The 18,029-nt window shown below is 33.5% G+C and overlaps 1 protein-coding gene across 7 annotated transcripts in view; it reads left to right on the forward strand.

The window, feature by feature from the left end:
* Positions 1 to 18,029, forward strand: part of FBXW7 (F-box and WD repeat domain containing 7) — a 231,921-nt gene that overhangs the window by 151,715 nt on the left and 62,177 nt on the right. The window contains exon 1 of one of the 7 annotated variants that reach the window (XM_003732413.6): positions 17,247 to 17,587. The exons of the other annotated variants lie outside the window; for them this stretch is intronic. Coding sequence (XP_003732461.1) covers positions 17,441 to 17,587 — 147 coding nt within the window. The 5' untranslated portion in view covers positions 17,247 to 17,440. Of the gene's footprint in view, positions 1 to 17,246; positions 17,588 to 18,029 lie in introns of those variants that run through there. 7 annotated transcript variants of the gene reach the window in all.

The raw sequence follows: 18,029 nt of genomic DNA on the forward strand, positions 1-18,029 counted from the left end.
TACCTTTCCTTGACATTTGAAGGATTGATGTTGATGCCAAGTAGACGATCTTCACAGAGTCCTCCTGTAGCCTCTAAAGTTTTAGCTTGGAAATGTTAATTGCTTAAGGTTACAGCAAGTGAGTGACAAAGCTGGGGATAAATTTTATATCTTGCTTATATTTCAGTTCCCACCCTCCCCCCTCGACAAAACCCCAATATATAAACAGTAAATATGTTTATTTTTTAAACACAAAGCAAGTTCCTTTTGAATTTATTATTTCACCAACTTTAAACAGTTGTAGGTAGGGTCCAGCCCTATAGGGTCCTTCGAGCCCCTCTCTACTGGTGCAGAGATGAGAAACTGTGGAAATACAAGACACAAGACACAGAGATAGAGAAAAGAGAGTTTGGGCTCGGGTCCACTGCCAACCAGTGTGAGTCCAGCAGTGGCCCCGAGTGTCCGCATACTCTGACTTTTATTGAGTACAAAGCAGGGGGTAAGGTAGGATAAGGTAATGGTGGCCAATTATAGGTTCAGGTACATCATACGTCATAGGGATAGGGGCTCAGGACTTTCAGGTAGCCAAGGTGAGGTAAGGAGCATAATGGCACTTTTTCCATACTTATCAAGAAAGAACAAATACATTAAGATTTATATTACTTTTACTGATTATCTCTTCCAAGAAAAAAGGAACCAGGTGTGGAAGCAGAACATGAAAGTGGACATGGAATGTGACCATTGAAGCACGGCATCATATAGAGACAATTAAGCCCCAAGATGTCTGTGGGCCTTCCTGACAGCTATCAGGCCTACTGCAAGAGCTTGGAGGAGCGAAGTTTTCTCCTAGCTCCTTCAGGGAAGGAGATATCTTGGACATCTCCTTGCACAGCTGGCTTTCCTAGCACTGGCGCTGCCACACAGTCAAGGTGCCCTCCAGCAGCCCTTAGGCAGACATGACAGGGCTTAGAGAGCCTTGCCTTAAGGTCAGTTCTTTCACATTGTCACCTTAGGTTCACACTTCACAACCTGAGAGGCATTAGTAAAAGATTAGGCTGAGTCTATATACATATCTTAATGGTTACCTGTGAATAACTGAGATCACCTGTGAATAACTATGATCACCTACGAATAACTACTATCGTTATATCTCTAGTTATTTTCTTCATTTATCGGGAACAGGCTGAGGCTTCTGACTCCTGCCTCAGCACTTACGGGGTCTCCCACCCACAAACAGTATTACCAATTTTTGAACCATTTGGCTAGTGATTACAGTTTTATGAATCTTATTAATGAGATTCTTTTCTGCTTATGAGTCTGCATTTACTTTGACACTTGTCCTAAAATTTCAGTCCTATCTTTGCCCTCTCTTCTGAGAGGCAGGCATAGTTTTGTGTATTTAATTAATCTGTATTGTCTATAAATTAATATCATAAAAAGAAACAAGTTGGATGGATCAGAAGTAGAATACAGAAAAGAAAATATGGTTAGAGAATTGAGATTAGGTGTGCTTAAATACTTATTTTTGTAGACACGACCCTATTCTTTTGTTTTTTATTGGAAGTTTTCCTTACATTTAGTATTGTCCAGTTCTTAATTCAGAAATGCTATTTTTTTTTCATTTAGCATTACAATTTATGGGAAAACTTTAAGAACATTTCAGAATTCTTTCACTGGATAGTCTAAATATGGACAGTAATTCAAAAGAAAGCACAAAGATATAAAACACAGAAGATACAAAATATTTAGGTTTTTGTAGAAGTACTATATTAATATGTTAAGCGTATGTAGAAAATTTTAGAAAGTATTTCTTATTACAAAATGTCATATCGAAAGCACACAATTCCTCAAGAATTTATCTGTTTCTTCACTGAACACTAGAGGGCCATATAGTACCTTACAGATAGAGCTGCTTTCCATGTATTTAAATATATTTAGTATGTGCTTGTCTCTCCTACTTTGTGTTTTAGTATACTATGCCTTGCTCAGAATTTGGAGTATACACTCAAGAGTAATTATTTGCAGTGTCACATAATATGTGGGATATCTAGGGTTTTTGATTTTGCTTCTTTTAACAAGCAACCAGCATTTTGCTATTAAACAATGAAAAGTGATAAAAGTAAATTCTGGAATAAATGTTATGTTCAAACTTACTATGCTTTGGAAATATAAGTATGCTTTTAGAAAATTTCTCAACTATGTGAACATATATGCATTGAAAGAATAGGCCTCTCATTGTTAGATGCTTTGGGTTTTCTTGGCATGTATGTGAGAAAAGAATGATCTCTCAAAAGAAATTATCTTTCTTCTTTAAATGTCATCTCATGTTAGCATAGAAAGTAATATGTGGGGTGTAACCACCTAATCATTCTGTAGTAAAGAATATTTGAACAACTGATTTAATCTGCCTCAAAAAAAATTTTTTTTTTTTTTGGTTTCTTAGGGTAAAGAAATGAGAAATGTAACCTATAGGAACTTAAATAGGTAATGTCAGTGTTTGAAGAGTCATCAACAGCCAGAAACCGTTCAGGTTCTTATGAACTACGTAAGATATGCCTTCCCCAAGAGGTGTTAATATTCAATTAAAACAATAAAGAGGGCCGGGCGCGGTGGCTCAAGCCTGTAATCCCAGCACTTTGGGAGGCCGAGGCGGGTGGATCACGAGGTCAACAGATCGAGACCATCCTGGTCAACATGGTGAAACCCCGTCTCTACTAAAAATTACAAAAAATTAGCTGGGCACGGTGGTGCGTGCCTGTAATCCCAGCTACTCAGGAGGCTGAGGCAGGAGAATTGCCTGAACCCAGGGGGCGGAGGTTGCCGTGAGCCGAGATTGCGCCATTGCACTCCAGCCTGGGTAACAAGAGCGAAACTCCGTCTCAAAAAAAAAAAAAAAAAAAAAACAATAAAGATAAGAGGATGATTTGAGCCCAGAAGTTTGAGACTGCAGTGAGCTGTGTTAGCACTATAGTACTCTAGCCTGGGTGACAGAATGAGACTCCATCTTTAGAAGTATAAAGAAAAGAAAAAGAAAAACATTGTGTTGGTTCCAAAAAACTGACTTTGAGCTGCGTATGCCCCGTGGAGTGTATACTGTTGGATCTTTGGTAGCTTCTAGAGAAGAAGTTCAAGATCTAAGTAGGGTCTTCATTAAATATTAATTTCTATATTATGTTTTTTTGGGGGGAGATAAGGACATTTGTCATTAGCTACTATTCATACTGTCTTTTGGTGAGGGAAGATTAGTATGATGAACTTAGAGGAAACACATTGTTTATACCTAGAGGAGAAAATAAAAGCTGGTTATATGAAAGAGAAAGGAGGAACAATAATTCATTTAAAGACTTAAAAGAACCTCGTCTCGTAAATCTCTCCTCCTTTGATCTGCCAATTTTAATATCTTAAATTATTCCTTCAAATTAGTTACTATAATGAAGTGACAAAACTTTGATCTTTAGTTCTAAATTTTACTGAGATATTAGTCCTCTTGAATATTGATGAACTTAAGATTTTAAAGTCACTGCTATGATAAACAGTATTCTCTAACTGATAAAGTTATATTTCTTATGACTTAGTGGTGTGTTTGCTAGATTTCAGTATCATTGCCATTTTCTGAAAACCACATTTATTGGCAGATTGACATGAGCTTAGGTAATTCAAGGCTGAGCTTGAATTCTGATCCTTTTGCACGGGTAATGAAATTAGTTGTTGTTAGCATAATGTAGGTGGTGAATGTTGAATTCTTAAATGGTCAAGAATGTAAATCAAATAATAAGATCAGTATTTGGATATGTCGAAAAAACAAGCACTCCTTGAGTGGCAGAGATAATTAGATGCTATTGATGGATTGAAGACATCTGGTATTGTGTCTTTAACACGTGTCTGGAGAAAACATTGGCTTACTAGTTAAAACTTAATTCATTTAACAATATTATTGAGCACTCAAAAAATTGCCAATATTTTTCTAAGATATACCACAATTTAATAGTACCTCTTGTAGGGAGGGGTTGGGAAAGGAAGATGTTGGGAGTAGATTACTATATTAAATGCATATATTCATTGTTAGTTGCATTATATTTTAAAAGGGTTAACGGGAGGGGGCACGTGCAGAATTGAGGGTTTGTAGTATTTTATAAAGATAAGAGATCACTTTTATCCACCCAGAAGTCAGAGATTTGGAAAAAGCAGGTTAGTGTGAGTATGAGTACTAGAGATATTTCTAGAATATCATATACCTGTATTGTAACTAATTTCCATCAGTGATTTCTTTACTAGTCTGGAATAATTTTCAAGTAGAAAACCCTCTTACTCCTACTTTCTCATATCACAGTTTATAGGAGATAGAAACAGTTTATAAGAGATACAAACTCCTAAAGAGATGATAGGGTCCAGAAACGTAATTGATATGAATGAAATGGACTACATATAAGAGCCAGGGTGCTAAAACTTCTCTAAAAAGAGGATGGCTGTGAAAGTATTGGTCTTGATATTGTCATGTTTTTGAATTTTTCAAAACTCATTGGAATTTCAGATTTCAAATGCTTTCAAAAGCATTTCCATGGGTTGGTTTAACCCATAGACAACCCATTTTTCACTAGACATCATATATGGAAGAAGAATGGACTGCTGTTCTTGAACTGAATAGCTCAAACTGGAATAAATGCAAGGGAAGGTGTTCTTTGGCACTTCTGTAGAAATGTTTGTCACTCTTTGCAAAATTACAGTAGTTTGCTTCCAGTGCCAATTTAATTAATGGGAATTGGGTTGTTTGGAGTGAAAGTGCACCATATGCATAGCACATTAAGTGCTTTAGCCAGTGACCTACAGACTTTTTCCTTACGAATTTGATATACTAATTTTAAGTATTAAACTGCCAAATGAATTGACCTCATTTTAAAAAATTTGTATCCAGCTTCCACAAGGAATTTGAGATTTGAAGTGGTCTATATGTAGGAGAAATACATATAATAAAGTGAAAATCAGAACCAGGGACAATACTGAAGTAGAATATGAGGGCAAGGTCATGAGAAGAAGTAAGGATTGAGTTATGATGAGTTGGAGAAAGCTGGTAATAGGATAATATAGGTTGTCGACTTTTAAGTGTCTGCACCAGTATTTTTCAGTCTTACCTTTGAGTGACTCAGCAGATCATGTCCTCAATAATATCTGTAACAAATGCATTAATGCTCACAAATAGTGGTAAAGTGTGATCTCTAAAGTCAAACTACATGGGATTTTTCAAATACTAGTTCTTTCGTTTCATGGCAGTTTGACCTTGCACAAACCGTTAACCTTGTAGAGTTTCTTAGGAACGGTGGTAGTATCTACCATATGTGGTATCTACCATAGTGTTATTGAGAGGATTCAGTGAGGTAATGTATGCAGAGTACTCAGGACAATGACTGGCAGATAGAAAATCCTTAATAAGCATTAGCTATTGTATTTCATCACATTAATTACTGTAATGTTACAAGTCTATGGTACAGCTAACTTAACTTAGTTCAGGTTAGGAGGAATGCTATGCGAAATATTTGTAGTTCTGAAGATACTCTTCTGGGTGGGATGAAACTATTCCATTGACTTTTGCCTACATTACTATGGCTTTTAGCATAGAGTTCAGCTGTTAGAGATAGCACATTTTGTTACGGCTGACTGTCAAGCACTCTTAATCCCTGTTAGGTATTTTTTCCCTAATTGGTTGTTAATGCTGAACTTAGAAGGAATTTGTGAAAGAACCTAAAAGTAAATTTTGGTAATCTTAGAGCTTTGAGTACTCATATGAAAATGTTCAGAAGAGAGGAAAATGTAAGTTTTATTTTTTAATGATACTTGGGTGTTCTTGAACTGAATAACTGAAACTGGAATAAATGCAAGGAAAGATGTTCTTTGGCACTTCTTTAGAAATTCTAGAATTACTGCTTGATACTTCAGAAAATAAGTTTTTCACAGTGAAGAGATGATTATAAACAAATGAAGCAATCACTATGAATGGAACAATAGTTTGGGGTAGATTGAAATTATCTTTATGATACATTTTAGAGAACACTTCATAAATTGTTGGGGTAACTTCTAGTTGTATCTGACATACAGGATATTAACTTGATTCCTTATAATAAATATTGTTGTCAGGGTAGCATCTTGCACATAAACTTTAACCTCTAATTATATGAAATGTAAATAGAAGAATGATGATTGTTTTCATAGATCAGGTTTAAAAATGATGTTTAAATTTTTTTTGTATCTTTTCCTCTCCCCAGAAAAGGGTCTGTTGTATTAAAATGTACCTTGTCCTTCTGTCAGTTGGTTTTTGCTGATGCAGTGATTAAAGGTAGTATCTCTGCTTTAGAAATAGCAGTTGCTTTTAGGAGATGCATTACTTTAAAATGCTTTAATTTCCTGTGTTTCTGGTTGGTTTTCATGGCAGTTTTTGGTTATTGAAATCCGTTGCAAATGAGGAATGCAAGTACGAAGAAGGTACAGGTGAATTTGAGTAGTAAGTGCCAACAGTTATTTATTTGCTTAGGTACAGATGTTGGTTCTATTAATATATGTCTACATTATATGTTTATTTTCTAGAATGAATTGTTTGTATTTTATCAATATACGGCCATCTGTCTTAGGGTTTAATGAGTGAAAAACTTAAATTTACTGAGTACCTCTGTATTGTTTATCATGTAAGTTTCAGTTTTGGGGTTTATTCCTCATTATTTTACTCTGTTACTTGGTATAGAAAAGAAAATTAAAACTTTAAGACAGAAGCATTCTGATTAGGTTATCATTAATCTTACATTCATTTTAATTATATTTTTGTGCTTCTTTACTCTAGAAAGGAACAGAATAGAGATTGCAAAATGTTGTCTCATATAGTAGGTATTTAAATCTTTTTCTTTTCGTCATGACAGCTTACCACTGAATAGTATTTTTAAACACACTTAAATTTGTTGCCAGCATTGGAAAATCTTGAGAGTTCACATAAAAATATTGATTTTTTTTTCACCTTGTTTTGAAAGTATGGAACAACTGGCCTAACTGGGCCCATGTACTTACATGGCAACATCAATTGTACCTTCTAAAGGGCTTTTCAGATCTTAAACCTGGTTTGTTTTTCTCCTTGATTTTACTTGCCTTATTCCCTTGTCATCTGAGTTTGCTTGGAATATAGACAAAAGCATGATTGTGGAAATCCAAAAGTGAGGTTGATTTTTTTCCTTTCTTGGTCATATATCAAAAGATTTTGGATATAAATTCAAGCCAGAGTAATACATAACTTTTTAAAAAGTTTTATTATGAAAATAGAGACTTGTTAAGGCCACATTTCCATTGAGCATCAAGTTGGGAAATTGTCACCCAAAATTTTACCATCCTCAGAATAATCACTTAGGTTTTCATTTTGGATTACCTGTTACCGTTTCCATTTCTGTTGAATTTTAAAACTAACACTCCACTAGGATGGCTATAATAAACCAACTAAGAGCTCCTTCTTTTACAAGGTGTTTCGGTTATCTCTGGTCACCTGACCAATCACCCTCAAAACTTTGTGGATTATAACAAACGAGAATTATTTTATTATTTCTCATTGTTCTTATAGGTTTGTAATTTGGGGAGGGCTGGTCTGGCCATTGTTAGCTCTGGGTGGCAGTCAGATCGTTTCTGGAAGTGCAAAAGCAGGGGTCTGGAACAGCTGAGGGCTGATTCAGAATCTTTTCCCATAAAGTCTCAGGACATCTCCGTAAAATAGGATCTTTTTACCTGGGCTAGTTTGGGCTTTTTCAGAGCATGGTGGCCTGAAGGTACTACTGAGCCAGCATTTCAGGACTACCAAGTTAGTGTTCCAGCAAGCAAGGTGAAAGCTGAATCTCCTTTTTATGACTTAGCCTAGGAAGTCACATGGTATCATTTTTCACCATCTCTAATGGTCCAAACAGTCACAGAAGTCTGGCCTGTTATTAAGGAAAGAGGACATGGCCTCTACCTCTTAGTGAAAGGGGTGTCATAGTCACATTGCAAGAAGAGCATGTGAGATGGGGGACAGTGTTGTGATTACCTTTGAGAATACAGTTTGCTGTAGGAGATCGTAATATGTTTGATCTTATTCCTGTTTCTTTTTTAAATTTGGAATTCATAAAAATTAGGTACATTAAAGCATTCCATATGTAATAATTAAATGTCATATACAGTACTTTTTTCAGTTTTCTAGAATTCTGAAACACTGACAAATGTCTCCGAGCAACCAAGTTAGGAAGTAACACAACTAAGTTAGGTTGTAATGTTCTGTGGAATCGGATAGATGTACTCTTAAAAAGCACAAATTTAGGAATTAGACATAACAGGGTTAAAATCTCAACTTCACTGCCTGGCAGCTGTATTACCTTGGGCAAATTTGTAAACCTTTCTGAGCCTCAATTTTCTTGTCTATAAAAAGTAGAGAAGGATAATGATACCTCAGAGTCTCATCATGGTGATTAAGAGATAGAAACCATGATCTACTAGAAACTCTTGCCAGTATTTAATCCTTTCCCCTCATCATTGTTCCAGTCTGAAATAATATGTATTTATTTGCTAAGCCTTACAGCTGCAGACTTCTTTATATCTCTTGTTGATCTCTGATAGTCTCCTTAGACTTATTTCTCTTTCTGTCCCAAGATCTTTCTATTACAAGATCTATTACAAGCATACTAAAGAATAATAAAAATTGAGTTGTTTCTCTGTTTTTAATATTTCTTAATAACCAATTAGTGTTTTTACTTGTTGTAAAGAATGAAAACTTAGGCACTCAGCTTAATTTTAACCTCAGCTACAGAAAATAACATTGATACTTATCAGAAAAATTATTTTGTTGAATATGTAATATTGACGGAGGAAAAGGCCAGTGATATCAACTGTCAGCCCATCCAAGAATGAAGTTCTAAGTATATACTTTCTATAGCTTAATCTTATACTTGTTTTCTGTACTTTAATCTTATACTTAAATTCTGTACTGAAGGGCTTTCAGTTAATATTAATAAATTTCACATACTTTCATAGCACATTACTGAAAATTATATAAATGAAGTATGGTACTATGTTTATGTTGTTCAAAATATATTGATTTTTATTTATAATTGCATCAGAAACTCAACAATGTAGGAAATAATCATCTCCCCATCCTTACTATTTTACTTACCTAAAGGGCCAGCACTCCTTCAGATATTTTTTGTTTCCATAAGTGTTGCTTTTTATTTTTCATAAGATAAATGCTGATAATTTGTCCAACTGTCAGTTTGGTTGGGCCATCTGCATTATAGCTCAGTTTAATTTTAATTTTTTAAAAAGCTGTATAGCAAAACAACACAAAATTATTGTATTTTAAAAGAATTATTAATATTAGGTCCTTCGTCCTAATTATTAGTGTAATCTGTATTATGACTCTCTGGCCTGCAGTACTCTTCAGAATTTTTATAAGAGAAAGAAATTATTGGTAAGTAATGTTTAATTTATTTTAACTGAAAGTCTGATGAACTGTTTATGTTTAAACTTACTCATATAAGTAAATTTAGATGATGGAGTTAAATACTGATATTGAATAAGTTACTGTCTTTCTTATACTTACATTTTATTTTGAGAATTGTAGAAAATTAGGTTGCTTTGAATCACTTACTCTGTCATTACATGAAGCTTTTTACATGACTGAAATACCTGTAATTACTGTGTCATTTTTGTCATAGCTGACTTTAAGGTATAGCTATAATAATCACCAAATAAATTCTTGGTGAGCAGCTGTGTAAGGCCATTTTAACAGCTGGGGTAACCCAACTCAGACTATAAGGGTTAAACTTAATCACAATACAGGTTATGTTAATTGAGGACTTCATACTGGGCATTTCTGAAATACTAAGAAAATTCAGTGTGATAGTTGGATTTTTGTTTTATCTGAAGTACTTTTTAAAATGCTTTATGAAAGGATGAGGAAAAGTATTTTAAGATTAACAACTAAAGTTCTTAGGTACAAATACATAAATAAAAGCCAAAGTTTACTCATAAAAAAAAAAAAGTCAAATATACTCTGTATGCTGTTGTTTAGACCACTATAGTAGGTAGGAGAGGAAAAAGTATATAAACATACACACATATTATTATAGTATAATATGGAATCAGAAAAATCCTGAGGTTATTTTTCTTGAATTTTATCTTTTAAAAATTTCTTTAAAAATCATTATGCCTGTACCTGCTTCCCAATGAAAATGTTTTCTTATTATTATACAAAAATATTTACAAGCCAGCCATACATGCCTTTTTTTAAAAAAGAAGGCAGACACAAATGAATTGAAGTAATGCATTTTATTTAGATATATTTTATAAATTAGCTATATCATTCACTAAAATATAATGAAGGAAAGCTCACCAAATTGAACCTTATTACAAGAAGACCGTATATACTTTTTTTTTTGGTAAGTGGTAGAAGTGCAGTTTTTTTTTTTGTTGTTGTTGTTTGTTTGTTTTGTTTTGTTTTTACATGGATATATTATGTAGTGGTGACATTTGGGCCTTTAGCGTACCCATCATCCAGACAGTGTATATTGTACACATTAAGTGATTTCTCATCTCTCAGCACCCTCCCTGCCTCTCACCCTCTGAGTCTCTAAATATCTTTTATTACAGAGTCCATGTTCATGTGAACACACAAGACATTTCATTCTTTTTTATAGCTGAATAGTTTTCCATTTTTGTATGTATACACACACATATATGTGGGCTAGTTATCGTGGTTGACTTAAAGTATGACTATAATAATCACCAACTAAATTCTTGGGTGTCTTTAAAATAATGATTTATTTTCCTTTGGGTAGTTGCCCTAGTTCTATTGTTAGTTCTTTGAGAAATCTCCATAATGTTTTCCATAAAGGTTGTACTAATTTGCGTACCCACCAACACTGTATAAGCATTTCTTTTTCTCCACATCCTTGCCAACATTATTTTTTGTGTTTTTAATAGTCATTCTGAATGGTGTAAGATGAGATCTCATTGTGATTTTCCTTTGCATTTCTTTGGTAATTAATGATGTTGAGCATTTTTTTCGTGCTCGTTGGCATGAAAAAAATGTGTATGTCTTCGTCTGTCTTCTTTTGAGAAATACCTATTCATGTTCTTAGCCCACTTTTTAATGGAGTTGTTTGGTTTTTATTGTTGTTGAGTTGCCTGTAAATTCTCGATATCAGCCCCTGTTGGAAGCATAGTTTGCAAATATTTTCTCCCATTCTGTAGGCTGTCTGTTCACTGTATTGATTCAGAGATGTAATATACTCTTAAAACTGCAAGGTGCTTAATCTCAATCGTCTGAAGAGAAGTCAGACAGTCTACTTCTATTAAATATTTAGCTTCCTCTTTGTAGAAATCTAAAGTATAACCTCCAAGTAATTGTACTGAAAGACATTAAATAGTTAAGGTTTCTGAATCTTGGAGTTTCTGGTTTACCATGGGATAGTTTTGTCATCTGTCAGCTTATGATCTATTAGCACTTGTTTGGTTGGTTTTCTCTGTTTTACTTTTTGATTTATAATGTATTTTCCACCACAGTTTTGGAAATAACTGGAATATAAAACAGCTTAAATGTCTGACATTGAGATGTTGATTCCATAAATCAGAGCAGTTACAATACTTTATACAATCCAGTATTCTAGCATTTTTATTTTGCAAATGCTACATATCTATGTATATAGTCATGTACATGCAATGCTTTTATTTTGCAAATGTCCAATTACCAGGTCACATTTTTATAACACTTGTATTTGTTGTATATGTTGCATCAGAACCCAAGCGTATTTCTCTTAAGTAGTTAGGAGCTGTCCTTATTGCCCAAATAAAATTAGCAGAGAAGTGCAGTGTGTGATCCATTGAATGTTTACATACATATAATGTCTCAAATACATTATGATTGGAAGTTGTAATATTTCTGAGTGAGCATTTTGAGCATGTAAATAAATCTTTTAGAACATTTTTAGGAATCATTTTAAATGTGATTTTAATCTTATAAAACATTTTTATTCATTTGACATGCCTTTTGTGAATACTAAAACTTTAAAAGGTACGCCATATTTTTTTATTTGATGCTAAATCTAATTGTATTTATGTTTCTGCATTTAAAGTAATATGTTCCTTGCTGGATTTCTTTTTTACATGTATTGCTACTACAAGCTTGATAGTTTATTTATCATTAAGCAGGGGGTTTAATTTCGTGATTTATGAGTGTTTTCCTTTGTGTTTAAATTGTTCTGTCTTCAACCATGAATTGCTTTCATTCATGAATTGCTTGGTAGGAAAATACCACTCTGATATCTACAATAGTAGGAAAGACTAAAAACTGATTTGGTAGAGAAAATAATCTGCCTTATGCTGTATCCGTGAATAAATGAGTATGCTTGATAATACCATGTTATCTGATCAGAAGATTTTGATTCTGATTTATTGCACTTGAGTAATGGCATAATGTTTAGCATGTAGGACTTTCTGTTTCTACAACGGAGTAAGTCACTTCTTGCCTAAATTCACAGGAGTGAATAATACTGAATTCACATAACATGTTGATATTCTTCCTGTGGAAGTTTTTGAGGTAAGACTTTGATAATGTTTGGTATAAAGTTAATTTGAATTTGCAGGTAAGTTTACATCTTCCAAATGATTGTTTTAGCTGCTTCAGGAATAATTTATGAAAAATGGAAAATCTTTGTGCTGCTCATATGCTGTGGCTTTGGTCAAGAGCAGTTAAATTTCTAGCCTTTTGTATAATAATGAAAGAAAAGATGGAAATCCAGAATAAATTTCTGTGATGGTATTTCTGTTGTTACAAGAGAATTGGAGTGCTTAGAGCTGTAATGCATTGTACAGGTACCATATCAGTGATATTTTGTTACATGTAGCGTTTATATATAATTGTTTTTGTGGATGCAAATTTTTAGAAGAAAGAAAATCAGGAAGTGATAAGTGGGCAAAATAAGTTACCTTATATAAAGACCTTTTCTTTACTACAAATTTCCTAATGTTTAGCCCATCTTGGATGATCAGTGATATCTGGAATCTTAAAATGCTGGGACACTATGGCTAATGTACTACAGCTTCAGTTTTTGACAGAATTATAGAAGTCTTTCTGAAACTTATAGATAATATGTTTTAAAATATTGTTTTCCAGAGTTATTATAGATGGATTTTAGAATCTCTGCTTTATTTCCTGGTGATTTTTAAATTGGTAATGTAATCTGCAAAGCTCTATGTGATTTTTGATTGCAGTAGTAGTAGTGGTAGTCTAATGGCAGTTCAGTTAACGCTATCAAACACTAGATGTGAGGAATTATTCTGATACTTGTATCAACTAATTTTCGATCCTCACAACAGTCTTATGAGGTAGGTACTACATAGGTGAAATTGAGACACAAATGAACTATTTGAAGGTCATACCTGGTAGAACCAGGATTTGGACTAAGTCAGTTTGGTTCTGGAGTCCATTCTCCTTCCTACCATATTGCATTGCCTTATTGTGGTATCATCTTTTCTAAGCTTGTCTTTAAACACCTTGTTTGTTTTTAAGAGTCTCAACTGGGGTAGTAATTAAAGAGCATCTTAAATGTTTTTAAGAGTAGAATTGAGACTCAGACTTTATCTTTTGTTGAATACACGGAATTAGCTGCATTTTGAAGTATTTTTTTTCTTCAATTTTTGATATACTGTGGTTTGTACATTTTGCAGTATTAACAGTTGGGGTTCTTATATACAGTGTCTACGATTTCCCTCATTTAGTAGGGTTTTTGTCTATATGTGAAGGTTTGGTGTTTTGAGTGTTTCCATACTGATTGGGAATATTGCTTTAGAAGTACTGTTACTTGAATTCTCCAAAAAAGATGAAACATGTAGTGTATATATGTTTGGAAATTAGTACTCACTTTGTCCCATCACTGATAATGTCTTCTTTTTCCAAAAATATATCATGACAAACACAGGATTCATTTAGATTGTTTGGTTTGCTGCAGTTGCAATGCACTGTACTATCCAGTTGAGGGCAGCTATTTACTGATTTTTTAAAAAGTTGAATTAGAATGTCACCACTTCATGCTTACCAAAACTTGGTATCTACTAAAAAACTCAATGTTTGATAAACAAACAGCCTTAATTATATTCACTTAAGTTGTGTTCCTGTTATCATTGTAAATTATTTCATGAAAATGAAAAGGCTTGTTTTATTTCATAATAACTTTTGGTCTCTTAAAAACTAGAAACTGTTGATTTTAGTTTTAATTTTCCCAATCCAAGTTCTTTTCAATTCTAATTTTTTTCCCCCTTAGGATCAGATTTATTGAGATTTGGGATTTTTCTTATCTTTAAAATACTTGCATGTAAATATATGTGACTTCAGAGTTCTTTGAGGACTTTTAGATATAAAAAGTGAAAAATTATAATATTCAGTATATTATCTTTATTAACCAGGAGAATAACCACTGGCTGTTAACTAGATCTGTTTGATTCATTTTTCTAAATGCCAGATGAAGATGTTAAACTTGTAGAATGTACTGCCCTCTTCTATTTTTTCTGCATTGGAGTATCACATCATTACAATTGTATTTTCTATGTAGTTCAGAAAAAGAAATTCATAGGGGTTAATTATCCAATTGATTTCAAAGATATCACTGAGACAGAGTTTTTTTTTTACAAAATAGTCTCGGACTACAGAACTGTTGTAATATTAACAAAATAGGTAGTGTTAGTAACTGAGATAGGGATATTCCATGGAAACTACTTTAGCAAAAGAGATTGTCTAATGAGAGGACACAATATGACATATGTTTCATAACCAAAACGATTAGTCTTATGTTAGAAAATAAAGTGAGCATCTGAGAAGATGCTAAGTTAGCACGAACCTTGTATCATTAATTCTGCAGGATAGTAAGTTGTCTCTTAAGGCTATAGACATGGTATCTTGGATATCATTCTCACCGTTGTTCTACTGCCAATTTACAGGTTTCCAGCACTCTCATATTATCTCTTCTCTCTACTAACCGTAGATATCTCGAGGTTTTTTTGGCAATGATTGTTCCATTTTCAGTCATTTACTTTGTTGTTTAAAAACATTTAAAATTTATATTTAAATATCAACAACATAAAATTTAATATTTTAAACACGTTTAAGTATACAATTCCAAGTGACATTAAATCTATTTACACTGTTATACAATCATTACCACTGTGCATCTTCAGAATGTTTTCCTTTTCTCCTACTGAAGCTCCATGCCAACTAAACAGTAACTCTCATTTCTACCTCTTCGTTCCTCAGACAATCACCATTCTGTTTTCTGTCTATATGAATTTAGGTATTCCAAATACCTTACATAAGTGGATCAGATGCTATCCTATTTTGACTGACTTATTTCACTTAGTATAATATCTTCAAGGTTCATGCATGTTGTAGCATATGTCAGATTTTATTCTTTTTAAGGGCTGAATAATGTCCCTTGTTTGTATATGTCACATTTTGTTTATTCATTCATTCATTGAGACTTGAGTTGCTTCTGCCTTTTGGCTATTGTTAATAATGCTGTTATAAACATGTATACAGGTATCTGTTCAAGTATCTGTTTTTAATTATTTAGGGTACATACTCAGAAGTGGAAATGCTGGATCATATGCTGATTTTATGTTTAATTTGTTGAGGAGCTATCATACTATTTTCCATAGCAGCTACATTTATTTCACATTGCCACCAAGGATGTACAAGGATTCTGATTTCCCCACATCCTGGCCCCTACTTGTTTTCTGTTTGTTGTTGTTATTGTTGTTGTTTAAAAAAAAAGAAAACCTTCCTAATGGATGCAAAGTGGTAGCTCATTGTGGTTTTGATTTGCATTTCCCTAATTAGTGATGTTAAGCATCATTTCCTGTGCCTATTGACCATTTACATAGCTTTGGAGAAATCTATTTTTGTGTAGCATTGCTGCCAACGATTTTGCGTTTTTTTAAACTACATTTTAAATTGTAGTATAAGTGAAAGGTCTACTAGTAGGAATGGGACTATTTCTTGTGTATGGATTGCCTTCCCAACAGCCAACTTTAATACTTAGCGATGCCAGTCTTTCTAAAGTTGAAGAGAAACCACCCATTTCTAACTTTCTCCTTTCAAATCCTCTCGATATCTTGGTCTAAATTCCCACTGTAAAACTCCATAAAAGCTTGGAAGTTAAAGCTGGAAGGAGAGATAAGTGGAGCTGACTGGCTATTGGAAGAATAAAATAGAATGGAAAGAGAGAATAGCTTACTGAGCACTGTGTACAGATAGCTCACAATTACTATCTACTGTCTATTAGAAACATGGAATATAGTATAAAGATTAATTAACACTTGCACAAATGGTTGATTTAGGGACATATTTGAGATGATGCTGGAAAGTTTAGCTTGGAGGCACTTTAAGGAGAGTCTTCATTTCTAGACTTTATTTCAGACCTTGGAGAGCCACTGAAGGTTCTTGAGGAGTAGACAGCACAGTGCATTCCCTCTCTGTTTTAGGAAGATTTATCTGACAATATTATGTAGGAGAAATTAGGCACTGGGGATTGCAATGGACTGGCTAGTTACTCTCCATTTTACTATACTTACTTTCCATCATAGATTACTTTATAAATACATACACTTTTTACATATCTTTAATTAATGGGTGACTGTTATACTGTCAAAAGGAATCAATAGATTTTTCAGAATTAAAGAGGTTGACAATTGAAAAGTCTAGTAGGAAGATTAATATGAAGTGTGTATTAATAGCTATTAGAGAACTAGAGTGTACAGAATTTAATGTCTAGTGAGTATGAGCTAAAGAATGGTATGTATGGAAAAGGGAAAGAGCACACTTAAGATGAGCACTTGAAAAAATAGCGCTCATTATAATATAAGGTAGAACAAACATGTATGTGTGGATTCTTTTTTAACCATCCATAACACCATCCTTAAATTTGAAACACGATTCAAAGCATTCCTAAAATACTAATACTGACTTTTGGATAAGGCCGACTTAATAGATATTCAAGAGAAGATAAAATGTTTGTGTTTTTTGTAAGTAAAAATTTACTTTCACTTTCTAGGAAACACTCTTAGGTTAGTTAGTTGGAGATATATTAAAAGGGACCTTACAGCACAGCCCTGCTTTGGTTGTGTTCATATTACTGACTTTGTATGAGAGGTTCACCAGCTGTTTGACTGGCAGGAGCAGGAGCTTTCACTTCAGTAGTTTATAATTCCTGGCTATTCTAGGATAGTTTGCACTTCACCAAGCCTCAGACAGGTCAGGACATTTGGTAGGAGAAGGTTGAAAGACAAAAGCAGCAGGCCTTGGGTTCTCAGCCTTTTAAAAACTATTATTAAATATATAGATTTAAAATTTAGTGGTTAGAGCTTTTAGTAATGTGCCTGTATTACATGTAGAGAGTATTCGTCAACCAAGAGGAGTTTTAAAATGTCAAAACCAGGAAAAACTACTCTAAACCATGGCTTGGTTCCTGTTGATCTTAAAAGTGCAAAAGAGCCTCTACCACATCAAACTGTGATGAAGATATTTAGCATTAGCATCATTGCCCAAGGCCTCCCTTTTTGTCGAAGACGGGTAAGTCTCACACATTTGAAAAATATGAATGTTTATTTAAATGAAGTACTTTGGCCTCTTTTAGTGAAGAGATGCCTCACATTTCAGTTGATATTTATAATTAAAACTATCAATGCATTGTGTAGCCAGTAAACACTTACATATAAGTGATAGTTTTATAATATGATATAGAGCCTAGAAGATAGGGTTACCCAGTCCACCTTTTTGTCACCTTTATTTTTCATGAAATTAAAATCCTGCAGATTTATCTAAAATTAGTCAATGTAAAAAGGTATGTTTTGAAATATGTTGACAAATGTTAACACTATAAATTTGTAGTTATTATTTTGCATTAAAGGCAAAACATTGATGGTATTCTCCACATACATAGGAAATAGAGCATTTCATTCCTTAAAAAATATTCCAAGTCCTTAGACTTCTTTGACCTCTTAAGGTGTATTAT

The sequence above is a fragment of the Callithrix jacchus genome, chromosome 3, assembly GCF_049354715.1.
Source record: "Callithrix jacchus isolate 240 chromosome 3, calJac240_pri, whole genome shotgun sequence".
NCBI lineage: Eukaryota > Metazoa > Chordata > Mammalia > Primates > Cebidae > Callithrix > Callithrix jacchus.